The 20,816-nt window shown below is 44.4% G+C and overlaps 1 protein-coding gene across 1 annotated transcript in view; it reads left to right on the top strand.

Moving 5' to 3' along the window:
• LOC138491675 (mast cell carboxypeptidase A-like) overlaps positions 1 to 18,115 on the top strand; it is a 165,198-nt gene extending 147,083 nt beyond the window's left edge. The window contains exons 10-11 of the mRNA XM_069618317.1: positions 12,009 to 12,093; positions 17,822 to 18,115. Of these exons, the coding sequence (XP_069474418.1) occupies positions 12,009 to 12,093; positions 17,822 to 18,009 (273 nt within the window). The 3' untranslated portion in view covers positions 18,010 to 18,115. The remainder of the gene's footprint in view (positions 1 to 12,008; positions 12,094 to 17,821) is intronic.
• Positions 18,116 to 20,816: the final 2,701 nt, after the last annotated feature.

The following is a 20,816-nucleotide window of genomic DNA, read 5'->3' as shown; positions in this document are numbered from 1 at the left end:
GATGCTTGTTGCATTGCCTCCCTCTTAAGCATAGGATTATGCATAAGGTCTTAACCCTAACTTAGAAATGTATTTGGGGCACTGACCGTTGATACCGTGCTAACCATTTGAAAATCAAGCCGCGCATGAGAACATTGCTATCTAACGACGGCACTCTGCTCTGTGAGCCCCATTTTTACCTTAGTGAGCTATGGTGGCATTAGCTTTGACTCCTGAGCTCCAAGTGCGTGGAATGATCTTCCAACCTCGCTTCGGGACACTACTTGCCCATCTCAGTTTAAAAAAATTGTGAAGACATATTCGTTTAATAAAGGATTACATTAGTTTTCATTTTCTGTGCTTGTTGTTTTTCTGTTTCCTCTCTCTCATTGTTGGACACCATTGTAATCTTATCTTTTTTTTCTCTGGGTGCTCTGGGCCTTTGGGCGAGTGGCCCAGTACAAGCATTAAAACAAATACACAAATAAATATCTCCTCCTTTTCTAAACCCCAGAAAAGGAAATATGGAGTGCCTCAGTGATCTTTCCTATCCCCTTTATTTGGAAAGAATGCAAGTAATTTGAAAGGGAGATGGGCACTTGTGGTAATGGTGCCGGTAAACCCATTCCGCCCTATTACGATGTCTCCTCGCTGGACCCGCGATGGGGGCCTGGTAAAACCAGGCGCCCTTACCGGGTCCCGCAAGGAGATCAGGGAGCTAACAACGGGCCCGTTATTAATGGGCCCGTTGTTAGTTCCTTCCCCATTCCCATTGAGCCATATGGGGGCTTGAATGGGAATGGAGATGGACCGTGTCCGGGTTCCTCGGACAAGGAATTACCGGGCCAGCCAAGGTTGGGATGGCCCGGTAAGTTCTCATTTGAGGAACCCGGGCCCGTTATGCATTAAGGAGGCAACCATGCCGCTAAATGCGGCATGGTTACCTCCAACCTCGTAATGAGGGCCATTGTCTTGCTCTGCTGGGTCACTTGTGAAGAGACCGCAAAAACAAGCTTTTCCGTCTATAATTATGCAGATTGTATTCTGAATTCTTACAGGTGGCTTGCTGCCTCAGGAACTAGGAATTTCCACCTGCCCTTGTCCTTGGCTGTGAACACCAGCTCTGCGCCTCTTTCTGCAGGAACCGTGTCTCCCCTTCCATTGATCCGAGGCCTGTGTTTACATCCTCATTCACTTTAGTCACTGTACAGGTTCTCTATATGTTTCTATAGCTTCCTAAGGTTAGTTGCAATAAAGCATATGCAAGCCATTGTCCATGTATACTTTTCTGTCTTGCTTTGGCAAAAGAAACAATAGGTTCTTGGCATGGCGTTATGTAAGTGTATCCGTCCTCTATCTACGGGATGCATAAGCATGTTTTTCATGTACAAGTAAAAGAAACTAGTATATGTCTGCATTACTTCAGTGCAGATTTGCTTCATGACTAATGCTGCTATGTCATGGTGTCTCTAGTGACCTCACCACTTGCTTGGTTTTGCTGTCAGTCGACCTGGTACATGATGAGACCCCTGTCTCCTCGAACCCACAAACTGGATATGGTTTGAATGGTTGTTTGAGAGGATATCTCTTGTCACATCATTGATATATTGGTGCATTTGATGACTGGCCAAAAAACAAATTACACCTCTCATTCTTCATGCATCATTCTGCCGGTTGACATTTGCATAGGGGACACCTGATAAGTCATGCCCCCATTTTGTGCCTTTAGACCATGTAAACTACTGCAAAGGTGTCTTATTGGTGCTGACATATGATGTAATTACTTCTGCGAGTGTGTGGTGTTTCTTGGGCCCGCAGTGACCTGCTAGGCAACTGCTGCCTGTTGTGTTTTATATATGGCATCAGCCCAGGACTTACCTTGAACAGCATTTAGCATATTTGAATTAGGTTGTATTGCCGTAATGGAAACCTCTGGTGCATTTTGACCCTGTGGTAATTTGCCACATTGGTATGGATGCCACCAACAATAGATTGTGCCACTGCAAATATCTGTAGCCCTGGCAAGGATCTTACTGCTGTCATATCTTCACTGTAACTTAGCAAGAGCGCCATATACTGGCATGGTTGTACTTACCATTTTCTTTTAGTATGTCATGCGTATGGAATCAATGTTAAATAACCCCTGGCAGTATTTAGCTCTGCCTGAATGGTTACCATTCTTTCCAACTTGAGCATATTTAAAAGCTATGATGAGAAAAAACAGGAAATCTAGAGAACGTTCTGAAGCCAGGGGCCATATTACAGAAACGTTGCACCGGTGCACGTGCAAAGTTGCCCGGTATTAGCACTACGGCAAACTTTGCCCTGGTGAACAAACACATTGAAAATGTTACTTTTTTGCACTATCACAAAACATGGTATAACCTTGGTTGTGCCAAACTGCGCTTGTCATAGTGCAATATTTTTCTAATATGTTCCTGTGTTTTTAAAAATAGTGCAAACTTTGCCCTAGTGCTAATACCATGCAACTTTGCACTTGCACTGGTGCAAAGTTTCTGTAATCTGGCCCCTCAGATTGTAACCAGGATATGTTTTGTTCATATTTGACTCTTCTTGTGACTTGCTCTGTATAAGCCACGTTTGAAAGCATTTTTTTCACGTTTTGCTACCAATTCACTTTTTTTACATGTCCCTAAAACATTGTCAGCCCGCAGCCCCCTCCAGGAACTCACAGCAGTGAGGTAAGGGAAGGAGCCCACAACTGAAATCTCCCGCATTCCTTGATCACCAGCCCATAGTCGGCAGCCTGCATGGAAAATTGCATCTGTGCTTCATAGGCTCGGAGCACCTGAATCATTTAACTGCATCAGCCTTTAGAGCATAGGATGCCGATCCACGTTGTTCATTCTCCATTACAGAACACGAGGATCACCGCCATTCTAAAATGGCCACCAGTTTCGTTTTTGCACCTCGACTCTTGTTTGATACCTTGGTAACGGCATCTTAAGCCCAGCCTGACTCCCATTGGCTAACGCTGCAGCCATATTCACCACCCATTCGCCTAAGGCCCTACCCCCAAGGCAACCCTGTCTGGAGCCTGTCTAGAGACGGTCGGGATGAGGGACGCCGATCGCCGCATTACAACCCGTGAGTAAATGAAACACTGCAACATTTTCTTGTCTATTGACCACCTCGTAAACTCAACTCCTTGCGAAAATGCTCTGACTTGTTAGCATGGTGCTATACTGGAAAAGCGTGCTAGTCAAATGCTGACTGACTTTATCTGCACCGACCAGTCTCTTCCGGACAATCTCCACTGCAAATTGATATTAACATACCAGCTCTTGCCGCCTGGGCGCCGTACTGTTTTGTAACACATGCTTGTCTGCTAGTCTCATATCGCCTAGCTCCCCCTAGTGTTTTAAGATACCCGGCGGGTCGCTGCATATTTTCGCGGTTGTTAATCTGCTGTAATTGTCTAGTTTATTACTGTCTTCCTTCCTTTGCTGACAAACTACTCATAGTCACGTGTATACCACTTGCCAAATTTTGGGTTATTGCTCACTATGTTAACTGCATTGCTGCTGATCATGTTTCCCTACTGTACAATCAATAACTGCACACCTTACACAGGAAATGCATTTGTACCATTTGGCAATGGTCTTACAAAATTGGGCTGTCCTAGGCATCATCCCATTCTTTGGCCAACGCTGTTTCTGCCCACTATACCTGCATTCCTTCGCAATCCCCAGCACTGTAGCGCCTCAACCACCGGCAAGATCAATAGCTCTCTTGAGCCAACGCCCAGTTACACCTCACTTATACCCCACGATTTCCTGATCATTCATCCAAAGGCTACCAAACCCATTGTGGGTGCACCACGCTTACACAGACTAAGAGCACAGACAAAGCCATGGATAACACATCCACTTGGCCTTACCTCTTTAGAGCCCATGACCCTTCTAGGCATCACTCAAATCAAAGACCTCTCAACTGCAGTACCTTTCTCTTCCAACCCTCTCCTATGTAGAATCAGACAACAGAGATTAAGAACTCGAACCAAACCAGTCATCACTGGCTTGTTAACTATCAATGCCAACCAGCCACTTCCTCCTAAAATGCCCCTAGGCCAAAATCGCTCACCTCCCACTCAAAACCTCCTTCAAATCGTACAGCCACATAGTACTAGGAAACCATCTCCACCAGAATTTACCAATACAATCACATGTGCACTCATTAATGCACGCTCGCTAGGAGCACATGCAATAGAGATTCATGACCACATCATTGACTACAAATTAGACCTCCTACGAATAACAGAAACCTGGCTACACCAAGCTGTGGGCCCTCTCCTCTCTGTAGCACTGTCACCCGGCTTCATTATTCATAGGACTCATAGAATTAACTCACAAGGAGACAGAGTGGCCATTAGAGGAAAAGACAATCTCCTCATTAGAACCTGCCCAGTGGAACAAATAGAGGGATATGAAATCCTCCTAACTAAAATAACAATCACCCCCAATACTACCATAAATACTATGCTAATCTATAGATCTCCTAACAAAAACTCCAACCCTGATACTGAAATCCCACTACTCCTCATGCCACTTCTTAAACCTAATACCAAATGTATCATTCTTGGTGACTTAAACTTAGGATTTAATGATCAATCAGATAACAAAGCATCTTCAATCCTTGAAGCAATCACTGACATGAAGTTCACCCAATATATCAATGTCCCCACTCCCAGTCAAGGAAGAACCCTGGACTGGGTACTCAGGGCTAATACTCTGATAACCTTTGATTCCATTCTCCCACTAAACTGGTCAGACCATCATAGTATTGTTTTCACCATAAACTGCCCGGGCAGAACTAAAGACACTACGAACAATAAAGATTGCCCATGCGGCTAGCGCAGGAAGTCTTGATTCTATTAAAGACACGGAGGCGAGCATTATGCTTATCTTCTTTAATTACTGCTAACAGTTTTTTAAATCTTTCTTTGTTTTCATGTATAACACTTTTTTTTATAACTCGTATAAACAGAGAAAAGAAAAAATGAAAACATCATCGTTTTAACATTTCAAAACTACATTTCCCATGAGGCCTCTCTGCCTGGTAGTCCCACAGCCTCTCTTTCACTGTCCAATCCGCAATCCTTCCTGCTATAAGTCCCTGTTTCCCTTGGTCCCTTCCTCTTCTTTTGCAGCGCACCGATTAACTGAACAAAGTCTAAAATCTAACTGAATTATCGTAACTCCAAACAGAAATTGTCTTTTCTATCCTCGATAGCTTTGCCGTGCTCTAAATTCGCAGGTCTGCTGCCTTCCATACACTAATCTCTGTTATTCTTTTGGTCCTCTCCTACGCAAAAAGAGAAATGCGCATGTTAGGGAAGGGGAATACAGTTCGTCACATATCATAACCAAGTCTTTACGTAAACCACTTTGAAACCATTACAGATCATAACATAACACCCATCGCTGTATTCCATAGGGTGGGATAATGCTCGCCTCCGTGTCTTTAATAGAATCAAGACTTCCTGCGCTAGCCGCATGGGCAATCTTTATTCTATGACAAGACCGGAGGCAAGTATTATGCTTGTTCAAAGCTTTCTACCACAGCAGCTGCTATATTGGATACTGGTTTGAAATAAAAAGTCTTAAAGAATGAGTCGCTCGACCAGTCTGCTGCTTTCATGATCTCTTGCAGCGGAACTCCTACTGCAAAAGCCTGTGAAGCCATTGCTCCCCTGGTAGAATGAGCCCCAAATTTAGACGTGTCTATACCTGCCAATTCCATTATTTCCTTCACCCATCTAGCTATAGTAGCTGATGTGACTGCTTTGTATGGTTTTATATGCGCTATAAGCAATTGTTTCACTCCTTGTGGCCTAACCGCTGCTGTCGCTGCTTCATAACACTTTATGCAATTTGCCACACACAATTTCTCGTTATTCGGCCAAAATGGGTATGAGATCACTTTAGAATTGGTCTTTGTACGCTGCGCTATGGTAAAGGCTATCCCTTCTGTGTAATACACCTTCCTGTCTATCTCGAGTGCTTTAACGTCTGAAACCCTTCTACAAGACACTGCCTGAAAGTTCCTTTCCTGACAGAAAGTTGTTACTAGGCCATTGCTCGAACAGATGTATGATTTTTTGGACATCCCACAGTGATGAGTACTTGGGTCCGGGAGGTTTGCTCATCTTCACACCTTTCAGCAATCGGGACACCACAGGGTGTTCCCCTATTGGTTCCCCGTCCACTAACTCGTGCCCCGCGGAGATTGCTACCTATATACCCCTACGGTCCTGAAAGCTCTACCTGCCGAAGGGAGGCTGGCTAGGAAATTCACTACTTGCACTACAGGTGCTGAAATGGGAGATATACTCCTCCTCCTGCACCATATGTCCCAGGCTTGCCTTGCGGAATTATAGCTCCTGATCGTAGATGGGGCCCATGATAGATTGATAAGTCTTGTAGCGTCTTCTGAAAGGCCTGGCAATCGCCATCTATGCCTGAAATTCTGCACGCTATCAGTGACAAGTATTGACCCTCTATCAGAGGATGATGAACTCCTGCTTGATCGGTCAGCAAGTCCGGTCTGTATGCAATCTTCTGTGGAAAATCCGTAGAAAGTTCCATCAGAACTGGAAACCAGGCTTGCGACTTCCACTCTGGCGTCACTATCACTATTTGAGCCTTGTCTCTGCGCACTTTTGCTAGTACCCTCGCCAGCATCGCGAAGGGGGGAAAAGCGTAGTGTTTCTGCAAACTCCAATGATGCATGAATGCTTCGGTGCCTTGGGCTTCCGCGTCTAGCCTCCAGCTGAAGTAGTTCGCCCGTTGAGTGATCAGTCTCGAGGCGAACAGGTCTATGTGCAGGGGACCCCATTTAGCTTCCAATCTCTCGAATATGTCCCTGTGTAGTCTCCAGTCGCTGTAATCCACTAGGTGTCGGGAGTTCCAGCCCGCCACTGAATTCAGGGCCCCTAGGAGATACTCTGCCTTCACTGTGATCTGTCTCTGTAGGCATCGTGCCAGAAATCTTTCGCTAATTCCGCTAACATCTTGGACCTGGTCCCTCCCAGTTTGTTGATATATCTTACTGCAGATATATTGTCCATCCTGAGAAGTATGCTGCAGTGCGCTTTGTCCCTGTTAAATGCTTTCACTGCGAAAGATCCCACTAGCAACTCTAGACAATTGATATGAAGTTCTAATTCTTCTTTTGACCATCTTCCTCCTGTCTCTATCTCGCCACATCGCGCCCCCCAGCCGGACCTGCTGGCGTCTGACTCTATAACCAACTCTGGTACGTCGCCGAAAATGGCATGGCCGTTCCAGGCTTCCATATTGTGGAGCCACCAGATGAGCTTGGACTTGCTTTCTTCGTCTAAGGGCACTAGTCGATGGTATCTCCAACCTTTCCTTAGGTATTTGATCTTCAGCCTCTGAAGAGCTCGATAATGTAATGGGCCGGGAAATACTGCTTGTATGGATGCTGCCAAAAGCCCTACTATCCTGGCTAGGTAACGAAGAGAGATAAGCGGCTTCTTGAGCGCTGTCCTCAGATCTTTCTTGATAGCCTTCATTTTCTGAGTTGGCAACTCCAATGTAGCTTTCTTTGTATCTATGGTGAAGCCTAAGAATTCTAGTCGCGTGGTTGGCGCTAGCTCTGATTTGTCTCTGTTCACCAGGAATCCCAGATTGGAGATCAGCTCTATTGCCCAGTGGACCTGCTTTTGTAAGCGGTCTTTGTCTTCGGCCATGAAAAGGATGTCGTCTAAGTAGACAATCATCCGACATCCTTGTTCTCGAAGTGCTGTCGCAATGTGCCTCATGAGCTTGGTGAACGCCCATGGTGCGGATGCTAGACCGAACGGCAGGCATTTGAATTGCCAGAGCTCGCTTCTCCATCTGAATCTTAGGAAGTGTCGGAAAGGCGCTGCTATGGGCACGGTGAGATATGCGTCTTTCAGGTCCAGGCGCGCTAGCCAATCTCCCTTCCTGAGCAAGTCTCCTAGTAGATGGATCCCTTCCATCTTGAAGTGTTTGTATACTAACCAGCTGTTGAGCTCCTTCAGATTGATCACTGGACGAACTTTGTCCTAGCAATGTACTAGGAAAATATTGCTCAGGAAGGAATGGGCGCTCTCGGTCGCTCTCTCTATCGCGTTTTTCTGTGCTAAAGCATGGATCTCTGCTTCTAATAAAGATTCTTCTGTTTACGTCATTTGAATTCTGTGAGGAGGCCGATTCTGCACTGGGTGATCTATGAACTCTAGCATAAAGCCTTGTACAGTCTGAAGGACCCAGGCATCTGACAATAACTCGCGCCAGTTGTGCAAATAGAGCGTTGTCCTGTCCCCCACAGGAGGATAGGTCGCTGCGCGTTCTCTCACCTGTATTGTTGCTCTGGTGTCGGTAATATCCATGTCCCTGACGTCACCGCGAGCCTCGTCCTCTGTTCGGGAAGAAGGTGTCTTATTGTCGGGTCTCCCAATATTGGGCTCTGGGGCCTTGCGCTCTTCTGTTATTGAAGCGACCGTTCGAGCGGCCTCTATATCGACCGGCCCCTGAAAAAACTCTCCCCGGAAACACCTTCCTGATGGAGGCCTGCGCCTTTTCCAGCGCCATATATGTACTGACGAACCTGTTCATCTCCTTAACGAATGTATCACCGAACAGGAGACCTTGGGCGCTTTCCCCAGCTTCATAGGACGCTAAGTCCCCAAGTTTGTTATCAATTTTCAATGGGGCTGATCTGCGTCGTTCCGAAGATATAGCGCAGTTTGCATTGCCTAGCATGCAGACTGCTCTCTGTGCCCAGTTTGCTAGGATGGATGGGTCGACTGGCTCCCCTGTATCTCTGGCCCTCTTGGCCAGGTCCATTATCTTTGCCATAGGGCCGGCTGTGTCTAGCAGCTTGTCCTGGCATGTTCTCCATGCCCTACCCATACCTTTCCTGGTGTCTTTCCCTGCCTTCGTAATGAAGGTTAGCATCTTTGCATCGAGTTCGGGTGTATCTGCAACTTTCCCAGTCAGCTCTGGCCTCGGACTCTCAGCTTTGAGTCTGAACCTAATGTCTTTTTCCATAGGCTTCCTCATTTTTTGGGTCATGTAAAGGGCTACTCTTGGAGAAGGCGTCCAGTCTGTCGATCTGGGGTGCCTTATGGTGTCCGGGTCGAACATGTCTGATATGTCCGCTTCATCCAGAAGGGCCTCCACACTGCTGACTTTAGGCTCGCCTTCACTCTTTTGCGAGACCACACTTACTTTGCTTATGCTTTGAACATCCTCCTCTGGCTGTTCTTGATCTGAGTGCTCCGAGGATGATGAATAGGCATCCCCTATATTTTTCGCCCCTGGGGTAGGGGGTACGAGGTTGGGCAGGGCTGTCTTCGTAAGGAAGGCACTTTTAAGCCTGTTGAATGCATCAGCCACCTCTAGGGATTTATCTTTCCCTGTATTTTCGCCCGGGGGAGTAGAAGAGTGTTTCCTCTTTCGGGCCACTTTGTTCCCCTTCTCACCTTTTTGCAGAGGATTTTGAGTGGAGGTTCCTTCTCCGGGATCATCAAACGTGCCAGCTTTTCTGCCCAGCATCTCTTCCAGGACTAATAGCCTGTCTTGTAGAGCCTTAACTCCTAGTGCTACGGCTTGAACTAAAGAGTCGCCTAGCACTCTCTTGAAGCTTTGGGAAAGGTCTATATCCTCCTTCATGCATTCTACTTCCTGGTCCAGTCCTCCTTCACTCCCTTCACTCCAAGCCTCATTTCCCATGCTGTATGCCATGGTAATTATATGTGCCGTACAGAGGAAAACTGTGGGTTAAAGACGTAGCTCCTCTAAAATGGCCACTGAAATTATTTATTATTATTATTATTATCTTTTTTTTTTTTTTTGTAAATCTTTTAAATCTGGGATACCTCTGCTGTGCTAGGGTGAAACGCTAAGAAAATAGCGAAATTCGCGCTCCTGGGAATGAAATAAGGGCGAAGTACTGGCCGTATGTTTTCTCCATGTGAGAAACGTTTCACTGAGGAGATTGTAAGTCGATGCGCATGCGCGCGCTCCACCTTGTCTCTAAGGTCGGTTGGGCTTACTCCGCGTATTATGCAAGCTCCATCAACATTGAACGCATCGACGTGCGGCTGGCTGCCTGAGCCCTAAAGCGAGTGTCAGATCACTCGCGGGCTCGGCAGGCGGCCGCTCTGAAATACACTATGCTACTCGCAAGGTCAGCTCATATAAAGCTCGCGCGAAAGCTATGCCGCTTGTTAGTCACACGCGCGCACATTTAAGAATAAGTAAGTCCATTCTTGGAACGTTTCAACAGATACAGATGGTATAATCAAGCACTATCCATAATAAACGTCACTTATCTGTGGCTGCAGCAAAAAAGAAGAGGAAGGGACCCAGGGAAACGGGGACTTATAGCAGGAAGGATTGCCGGATTGGACAGTGAAAGAGAGGCTGTGGGACTACCAGGCAGAGAGGCCTCATGGGAAATGTAGTTTTGACATGTTAAAACGATGATGTTTTCATTTTTTCTTTTCTCTGTTTATACGAGTTATAAAAAAAAAGTGTTATACATGAAAACAAAGAAAGATTTAAAAAGCTGTGGTTAGCAGTAATTAAAGAAGATAAGCATAATGCTCGCCTCCGGTCTTCTCATAGAATCGGGTGAACTATGTAACAAGAAACACCCGTAAACTCACTGCTGACTTTCTCTCCCCTATCATCAAGAACAATCTCCAAACTAGTGGATCTAATACCAATAACCCCATCCTACTTGCAGATATGTACCAGAACAGCCACACCACTACCATAGAAATGGTGGCCCCTATAAACACCAAAAATCGTAATACCACAGAAAATAAATGTTATTGGTTCAACGACGACCTAGTAGTCCTAAAACGCTCAAAACGGGCATTGGAACACACATATAAAAAAAAATCCCAACCTAGAAACTAAAACTGCATTCCAATCAGCTAATAGCATATATAGATCAGCTATCATCAGGGACAAAGCTAATGTTTATAATATTCTTCAGTTATACTAGACTTGGTGTAGTATGTGTGCAAGTGGGGGGTTGAGGGGGTGGGTAATTGAGAGATGGTACAGATTCAGAGGGGGGCTTTGATATGATTTATATCTCACAATGTACATAGTTGTTTTGTAAAATGCATTTATTATTTTAGGTATTTTACTATTTCAACGAGAGTATTTTAATGTTTGTAACATGATGTTCTGTAAATAAAAGTAAAAAAAAAAAGAAAATCAGACCACATCTCCTACATCAGAAGAGAGGTGCACTGGCTGTCAATCAAAGCTAGAATCACTTTTAAAGCCCTCTGTATTACACATAAATGTATCAATAATACAGCACCTAGACATCTTAACAAATCCATCACAAAAAAATTAACTAACAGATCATTAAGCTCTAATGCTGAATCTCTTCTGGCCATCCCTCGTTACAAGAGTAGCAGGGCTGGAGGAACCAGTTTCCCAGTCCAGGCTCCCACTCTTAGTAACACCCTTCCCAAGAATCTGAAAATCGAATCATCTTTCCCCATATTCAAGAAAGCACTAAAAACATGGCTATTTAACACAGTCTAACTTAGCTCGACTCCATCTCATAGTCAGCCCCCTGTTTCCGGTTCACCACTTGTAATCGGTACCACGGCCAACACCTAATGCATACTGCTTGTACTTTGATGTTTTTATCCTACTGTGATTGAAATTGCTCACTAATACTGTGTGTATCCACCTTCATGCTTGTATATTTTCTTGAACAATGATTGTAATTATTTCCTAAACTGTCTGTAACTACGCCGTGATACCTCCGGGTCTGGGCGTATAATAAATGCAATAAAATAAACAAAATAAAATTTTCAAAATAGAAAAGCCGATGAATAACCGTTTAAATACTCATTTTTTATAGTAATATGGACGTTTCTATTCTACACCCACTAGCAATGAAAAATACCCATACCTAGTGTTTGTTTTTGCATTTCCCATGGACTGTACATTTACAACACCTGTGCTGCTGTCCTTCTTTAGAATGCTGTTGCAAAGGCTGCAGTGGAAGCCTTATCGAGTGTACATGGTACGAACTATACATATGGCCCCTCAGCCAGTACTATATGTAAGTATTTTCAACATCATTATATGAGGTGCTCCTGTTTTAACCTGTCATAATGCTATTTGATAACTGCGCAGACTGTGATGGTACCATAAACAATGATGCCATAAAGGGGTCCTCTGTGATATGGGTAAAAGTCTTCCTGAGGAACCCATTGAGAAATGTTAAGGAACACCTTAAGAAAAACCTACTCAGTAGGCCCTGCATGATTTCAGAGTAGCCTTTGGGGTCCATTTTGTTTGTACTGTTTCAAAAGGGCTCCTTTCTGACTACAATTAATGCATATCTATATCATCCTTATTGTTGAATTACCTTTCAATATTTATGTTATAATTCAGCTATATATAGAATCTTTACTGTCTCAACAAATATCCTTGTGAATGTATGTGAGGAAGAACATTAAAAATGACATGACTACAAAGTGTGGAACTAATGTATGTGTTTGTTTTATTCTATAGGTTGTTAGACACTTCTACTAGACGTGTCACACATAGGTCAACAATACAGATAGCTGAGGCAGTTCAATTGCAGGAGGTCTTTACATAGTTGCTTTGATTATTGGCAAGGCTGATGTGGGCTGTGTAAGGAGATCTGCATTAGTGCATTCAAAAGGGATGTTTGTTAACAGAGAGGCAAGCATAAGTAGGATGTACATGTTGGCAGTGGGCCAATATTTACATGAATGAAATTGAAATATATGCATTCGTTTCACATAGGGGTAGGACAGGCAGCCCGGTTGGGATGGGGTATTGTGGGGGTCAAGGTTGCCCCTTCTCTTGCAAGCAGGTCAAACTTATTTCTGGTCTTACCTAGTTCCACTGATTAAATTGCTTTGAAACCATGGGAGAGAGCATTGTAGTAGTGGGCACCGGCACAGAGTTGGAGAAGTAGTGGTAGATAGTGAAGTTGTTGAAAGTGGATTGCCTAAGAGGCAGAGCAGAGAAGGATGCAATCAATAGGGAGTGTAGAGGTAGGCCTTAGAATTTAATACAATGAGTAAAACCCTTAAAAGTAAGCAATTTTGCAGTGAAATCCAGCTGTCGTGGTGGTGGTAAACTGAGGAGAGTGAGGGCATTTTTTTTTTTTTTTTAATAACACGCCCGGATCCAGGATTCAAACCTCTACTGTTCTGCGTAGTCTTGCTTCCAAGACCAGCGCGTTGCCCCTGTGCTATCCTAAGTTTACAATTCATAGATTGCATTGGTAGATGTGTGTGACAAAGGTAACAACTCTGCTAAGGTAAGTGAAAGAGTATGGGGCATTACATTTTGAATAAATGGCATTATATTATATTTAAGTTTTGACTGTGGTGGTGGGTGGGCTATATTGGCCGGTAACCGACCAGGGCCCAAGTTACAGGCCTGGGCGAAGTGAGGGCCTTAACATCAGGCACCAGTGCATGCGGGTCACAGGAGAAACTGTCCCAAAAATGGAAGACAAGTTCCAGGCGGAACCAGCTTTCTATTTCTGTGATGCGCGAGGCATGAGATTGGGGGATCTAGAAGCGCAGGCAAAGGATCAGGTAAGTGTTGGACCGATGGTCACTGCCTAGAACACCGAATATGCACAAGTGCTACTCATGCCCCGATTGCATATAGCTTTGAACAAGACATTTACATAAACCATGTAAATGAATGGTGTGTGTATTGTCTTCCGGGCTACCACAATGCCCCAGCCAATGCACCACCAGAAATCTCTCCTGCATTACCCCACTCGCATTCAGCTGCATGGTCTCTCTATCCACACACAGCCGTGTGGGTCTTCAGGATCATGCTATACATCCATCCTCTTTGATCGCCACCATCGCTCCCCAAAGGCTCCACGTGTCCACAGACTCCGGCGTCCACAAATGTCCACTTTGATCGCCAGGCATGCCAATTTGATAGCGCAACACAAAGCACTGTCTAAAAAGAAGTACAGAGCCTCTGTCCAAGGTCATGCATGTTCAACAGAACTATGAAACCCGACCTGACACCATTTCCACTCACCCCTAAGGTATCTAAGACTATCTTTTCAACCTTCTTCAATTTATCTTCCATGGTGTTGAAGTTTCGCTTATTGTTACTGTTGTTTTTAGCAGCACGCATAGAGTTAGACGTTACACTCCTTTTGTGTGAATGTGTAATATGTTTTGAAGAAAGGACAGTTTCCTAATTTTTTGACCACTTGTTGGACATTGCTGTTGCCATAGACAATTGTGCAAACATCACTATATACATTTTTTAATAAAAAGATTGAAAGATGATATGGGAAACCTCACCCATTACTATTAGTAAGACATCACGTTTTCTAAGATGAAAGAGAAGAGGGAAGAATGAGCTTATCTGGATGGAAACTCAGTAAAAGGTGCATTCATTAATAGGGATGCTAGAAGCGCCATCTTTGCATGGTAGATCCCAAGCAGGCAGATTCTGTAGGAGGCAATTCGTTTTACACCTGCATGGAAATTTCCCGCAGATGTAAATCAAAATGAACCGTAAAGAGAAAGGAGGAAACTTTACTATCTGTGCCCCTTCTCCACCTTGAAAGGTATGGCAAGTGTGTCAGCGCAGTAAAGCAGAGCGTAAATGCTGTCTTGCTTAATTGCTAGGTAAGTCGAGGGTACACTTTTTTACAGAGTCCCCCCACTCTTTTCAGAGGGCACATTGATATGTTAAATTCTGGTGACTCCACATTCATTTGGTATGTTAGTGACTCCCCCCACTTTTTTTAGGACTTGCTCCCTGCACCTATCCCTGGACAGACCTCCGCCCATAACGGCTGGATGGCAGAGATGGTGTGGGCACCATTAACTGGGTACCTTGGGGGCCCAGGACTCCAGTGATGGAAAAGGCAACTGAATATGAGGAAAAGAATGCACTTTTAGTTCGACTCCTGGCAAGGTCCAATAAGTGAGGTCCATTAACCAGTCCAAACGTCAGTCCGAGTCGAAGAAAACATTGAATACAAATTCCAAAAATAGTTCAAATATTATAGCCCTCAAAAGAGTTACAAAAATGAGTCAGAACACGCTGCATAGTAGGAAGCTTTCCCACCAGGAGCAGATGATGCCAAGGCAAATGGGCAAAGACACCCAGAAAATGTAATAGGAATACAGGTTCAAAGGCAGAAGGAAAAATCACAGATGCAACAACACCGGAAGCTCTCCAGATGAAAGAGCAGTCCGATTGAGGAGCAGCTTCCGGTTTCGTGGTTCCCAATTATCAGTGCCCTCAGATTACACACTTAGCCTGATGCTTGGACAATGTAGTCTTGGCAAGCTGCATGACATCCTGTACGCATTCAACATACGCATTATGAAACACATGAAACCATATGGAGTTTAAGTCCCAATTTAAAAAAAGTTCAAGAAGCAAAAGAGAAGCTGGAAGAAGCAGTGGCTGATCGGGCAAATTGCAAAGGTGCCATCAAGTAACGCAGAGGAGGCATGGGTGGGTTTGAAGCAACAGATGACAGGGCCATGAAGTAGGATTCAGTTAATATAGCACTGTCGAATTTCTCCATCACAACAACTACTATATTTCGTTCTCCTCAAACTATATGAGGTGTTCCCAAAAAATGTGAAATTAAATTTAGTTCCACACCATCTTTGGACCCTGGTAATTAATAGCCAATCACCACATTCTCAATGAACCATACCGTACGGGATCACTTCATTTGCAAAGAGGAAAGGGGCACCCACACTCAAGGTTCAGAAATGGTATCCCATAAGAAATAGACACGAGGCACAGCAATGCATGGTACATCAAGTTATGAGGAACAGCCAGTTACCAAAGTATGAGATCAAACATCCTAGAGCTCATGAATCTCAGGAGAAACTCAGGTTATCATAAATGTGGAGGAACCAACTTTGGCTGAGCCACGAAAGAGGTTGCCATGGATCATGAAAATGCTGAGCTCAATAAACCCAGACTTTCTGAAATGGATCTGCATCCAGCAACACTTATCCACGACACACTGTGTCGCACTATGTGCTGGTAGAAGCCCCCTGCCGTAAACAGCGTCTAGAAAGCCCTGATGCACATCACCTGTGCCCTAAAAGTGTCTCTGCACACCCCAAGCTCTAGGGGACGCCCCATAATATGGAATAGAGGAACTAGCTCAGTGCCAAACATAAATATTCAAACTCTGAGGAATTGCCTCACCCCCAACCCCTCTGTCCCCAGCACTAGGACCGTTATGGCTATGAACATCACACAGCAACATAAAGGGCCTCATTACACGGTAGGCGGTAAGGGTTTACCGGTACCGGTATTTTACCGGTACCGGTAAATCCTTACTGCCTTACTACGAGGTTGCTTTGCGGGTTGGGGAATTTAACGCCTGCTTTTTGCAGGCGTTAAAAATCCAACCCGCAAAGGGACCAGGGAGCTAATTACGGTACCGCAATTTACGGTACCGTAATTACCGCCTTCCCCATTCCCATTATGCCCTATGGGGCAAAAATGGGAATGGGGAAGGGCAATGGAGGAAGGAGGAATTACCGCCTTCCCAACCTTGGAATAGGGCGGTAATTCCCCTTTCCTCCAAGGCGGTACCGGTAAATTACCGGCATGAATCATGGCGCTAATAGCGCCATGGTTTACCGCCTACCGTGTAATGAGGCCCAAAAAGTGGCAATATAGCCTCTGGAGACAGGGAGGTGCTTGATGGGTAGTGAACATGTACCAATATACTCAACACTCAAGAAAATTAATCTTGGCCGGGATAAATGATGACACATTGCTGAAAACAAAAATGCCTCTGCTACACAAGTGTCAAATTAATCTAATGCCCGGAACTTCATTTATTGCTTAGAGTCCAGACGAGAAGCCCAGTTTGTGTAGAAAGCCTGATACAGCTTGTAAACATGTTTCTAGCTTCTGTCTGTGATATTAGTGCCAAATGTGACTGAACAAGGTAATTTTGTGACATTGTAAGTGAACAAAATAATCAGAGCGTTGTGATTTTTACACTGCATTGTGAACTTTTTGTCACTAGTTTCCCTTTGTTATTTTGAAGTAATTCTTTTAATAAAACTAACTTTCAGGCTGCTATGAAAGTCGTGTGGAACCACAGATGAAAATAAAAAGGAAAAATAAAAAAATTCACTCACACACTTTCATTTCCAATCCTCATATCTGTACTTACGCCATACTCATCCCTAGCCTGGTTAATCAACATTTTTGGGTATAACCACAATGATGACTGTATTCGTTTAATAATGTTATCCCTAGTGATGTTGTGCAACGCTTTACATACATCTTCTTGTATACCACTGGTAAATTGACACACTTTATCCCTCATTTGTGTAGCTGGATTTTTACGTTTGTGTTCTTTACTGTACTTCTAATTCCACTAATAGTCTTGGGTTACCTCTAAATCAGAGTGGGGTGGGACCGATGTGTGATCTTGGGAAACTCTTAAAAATACATTCATATCCCAGCTGGTGTTACAGTTTTAAGGGCTGCCATGTGATATTTGTTTCAACATGTCTAGTTTGAAACAGATGAAAACATATGTAGATGTTACCGTCAATGGAACGAATTTGCTGCAAAGAAAAAGTTGTAATATGGGCACTTTGAAATTCTCCCAGTAAAGTCTTGCAGCGACATTTTGCTTACCTTGCAATGTATCCTCATGGGTGTTGTTTGGAAGCTGCACTTACTTAGGTACTATATCACACAACCAAAGAACAAATGCATGTTTTTCCATTGTAGTGAGATTGTGTTCCAATGTTTATATATTTCAGATCCAACAGCTGGTTCATCTGATGACTGGGCCTATGAACAGGGCATCAAGTACTCATACACTTTTGAGCTTCGTGATACAGGCGAATATGGTTTCCTCCTCCCAGAATACCTCATAAAACCAACCTGTGAAGAGACTATGCTAGCAGTAAAATCAATCGCTAACCATGTTCTCAGCAGTGCAACATAGTCTTAGAAACGCTCTAAAGCCATTTGCGTTGAACAAATGTATGCACAGTGTATTCCCCATGCAATATATTGTAACAAGGAAACCACGAATAAACAAACAGTGGCAAGAGAAATAGGCTTTGATTTTGATTTACGTAGAGTAAAAAGCTACTTATGTTTCAACATGAAGTTGTATTGTGTCTGGGGAGGTGGACAATTCTATTTTCTTTGACTCTGATGATGTTTTGATTAAATGTGCTTCAGCAATATATTTAGCTTTTTTGCTGTCCAGTATTGTTAAATATTGTTAACTGAGTAATCACACTACACCAGAATGCCATGTGTAAATGGCTGACGTGCCAGCCAATTACCACCAGAGATGATCACGCCCAAATAAAGAACAAGCGTTGTCAGCTATACACTGGCCAGTTCACCATTTTAGTGGGAAAACACTATGTAACTTGTGTCAGACCGAGCAATTATACACCAGACAAGGCAAAAATATTGTCAGAGTTCAAGTTTTATTAAAGGGTTCCACAGGCCGGTGCTGGATTAACTCATACAGCTCTAAAAGCAGAGCTATAACTAATAAGGATTGTCTGATAAAAGAATCGGAGGGTGGTGAAAACAGAAAGTGAGGCTCCTGATGGAATCCTGCATTTCTAGTCTTTTCAACTTTGGAAAAAAACACCCTATTTGTATGAGTCTTTGTCTCTCTTCTGAGATGGCCTATGCTACAACACACATTCTTTGCAAAAGGATGGGCAACTTAAAGTTCAAACATAATCTTGTACAGTTTTTAACTTCCTATCTACCATAAGCGAGATCAAAGAAAGTTCCAATTGATGGATCAAACCAAATGTCTACGCCTACGCTTCCGAAGTTCAATCCTTTTTTCAAACACAAACACAATCATTCAGGGTAGGCTCCTGGAGCAGATACTCACAGTATAGTTGATCTTTTCTTGACTCTCTGTTTCCTGTGGCTTTCACAAGACCTCACCTTTGATCAGGACTGCCTGGTCCTTTGTGCCTTCGGATGCTTCTCATGTCTGTCCAGCTATGAAGGGTAGTTTCTCCTTGTCTTGAGCTTTTTCAGCATCGTCTTTCTCTGTCTCCATGCCGTCGAGTTTCAGACTGATCTCCTGGATCGACTTTGTGCTGACCTGGGTTGTCTCCAGTTCTCTTGGGTTCTCTTTCAGTTTCGATACTCCCTGTTGGATCTTGGGTACCATTCTACTTTCTCAATCGGCTACACGGGACCATAGCTTCATCTCATGTTTCCAGTCTGATTGTCCTTGGACCTTGTGTTGTGCATGTGTTTTCATGACTGGTCCTTCCCGGACCTCAGGTTCAGATTTTTGCTTTCTTGGCTGGCCCTTGCTGGACCTCAGGACCCATCATCGTTCCTCGTGACCCTGGGGTTCAGCACACTTAGATGGATACTTCTCCCTATCAGTATTCTTAACATGCAGCCAAAATCCTTGGAAATTCCTCCTGCCATCAATCTGGCACTGCCCTCTGGCCCTTATGGGTCAATGGTGAAAGTATATTTAATGTGTGCCTTTTAGTCCCCTTAAGCGTGGAAGCAACCATTCAAACCTCCTGTTATCTTCTTTTTCCAGGATGAGATGACTGGTACTTTTTTCACGCTTGGGTTTTGGCGAACTCTTCCAAGCCATCTCAGTCTTCCCAATCTTGTCTTCCTTCTGACTCTTGGATATGCTTTAAAAGGTGTGTCATAGGGTCTTAAAATGTCACTGAGGTTCAAAATAGGGCCACATAGGCAGAATCATTGTGAATACCTTTGTCTTCTTCTTGGGTGGCTCGAAATTGTTGAGCTGGGCTTCTTCGCTCTTTCACATTGTACTGCAGTGGTTCCTTCTGCAAGCACTTATCATCCCCAAATCCTGCTGCATTAGCTACTAGGCCATCACCCTCAAGTCCCCAAGCTACCTCGCTGAGAAGCTCAGCAATTTATGGAGGACTATGATCCACCAGTAGCCAGGACATGTGCAGATTTGTAAAGTCTGCTGATTGACTGTCTTTATATGCATCCCAAGACTATATAAATTCTTCCCTGTCAACAAGGGCCTGGGTCCAACATACCTTCAGCTATCCCTCTGCAAATAACTCCCATCTTGAGCACTCCACTCCTCTACTTCTAACTCCCTCAGGGTCAGTCGTTTCTCAAAGAAACGAGCTGGGGGTAGATCTCTGTCTTCGGCTGGGCCCTCCCTCTGGAACAGCCTCCCTGCCACTCTAAAACTTGAGGAGAACCATCTCCAGTTCCGGAAGCACCTCAAAACCTTCCTCTTTGCTTCTGCCCCTGTTGATTCTAATCTCCCTCGGCACCATGCAGCTGGCCACCCTCTGTCCTCCGGGCCCAGGTACCTGCTCATCTTGCCACCCTCACGCACTGCCTCCGGGCCACCCCCTGCACTGGGGTCTGGATCTGTACCCATACAGCCCTCCCTTTTTCTTCCTGCACTTTCAGACCTACATGGCCTGCTGCCATAAACCCAGCACTTGCCACTTGCTGGCTGCACTCCCATTGTTTGTTGCCTTTTTATTTATTATTATTTTAGTTTTTTTCCTTCTCGCTCCGCACTCTCCTTTTGTTCCCCCTTCCATGCACTTCTCCCCTTCCCCCTCAACCCTGCACTTGCATGTTCTCAATGTCTCTGGACCTAGTAAGATTGTTGTTTTTGTTCTCCCCTGTTCCCCTTCCCTTGTCGCGCTCTGAAACACTTGTGTATGAGCGCGATAGAAATAAAATATCAATAACAACATATTCCCCTCTGGCTTCTATTAAGGGTGAAGGAGAAGG

Source organism: Ambystoma mexicanum, chromosome 10 (assembly GCF_040938575.1).
Source record: "Ambystoma mexicanum isolate Mex_15411 chromosome 10, UKY_AmexF1_1, whole genome shotgun sequence".
Classification (NCBI taxonomy): domain Eukaryota; kingdom Metazoa; phylum Chordata; class Amphibia; order Caudata; family Ambystomatidae; genus Ambystoma; species Ambystoma mexicanum.
Note: the sequence above shows the minus strand (reverse complement) of the source record. Positions and strands in the feature narration are given on the sequence as shown.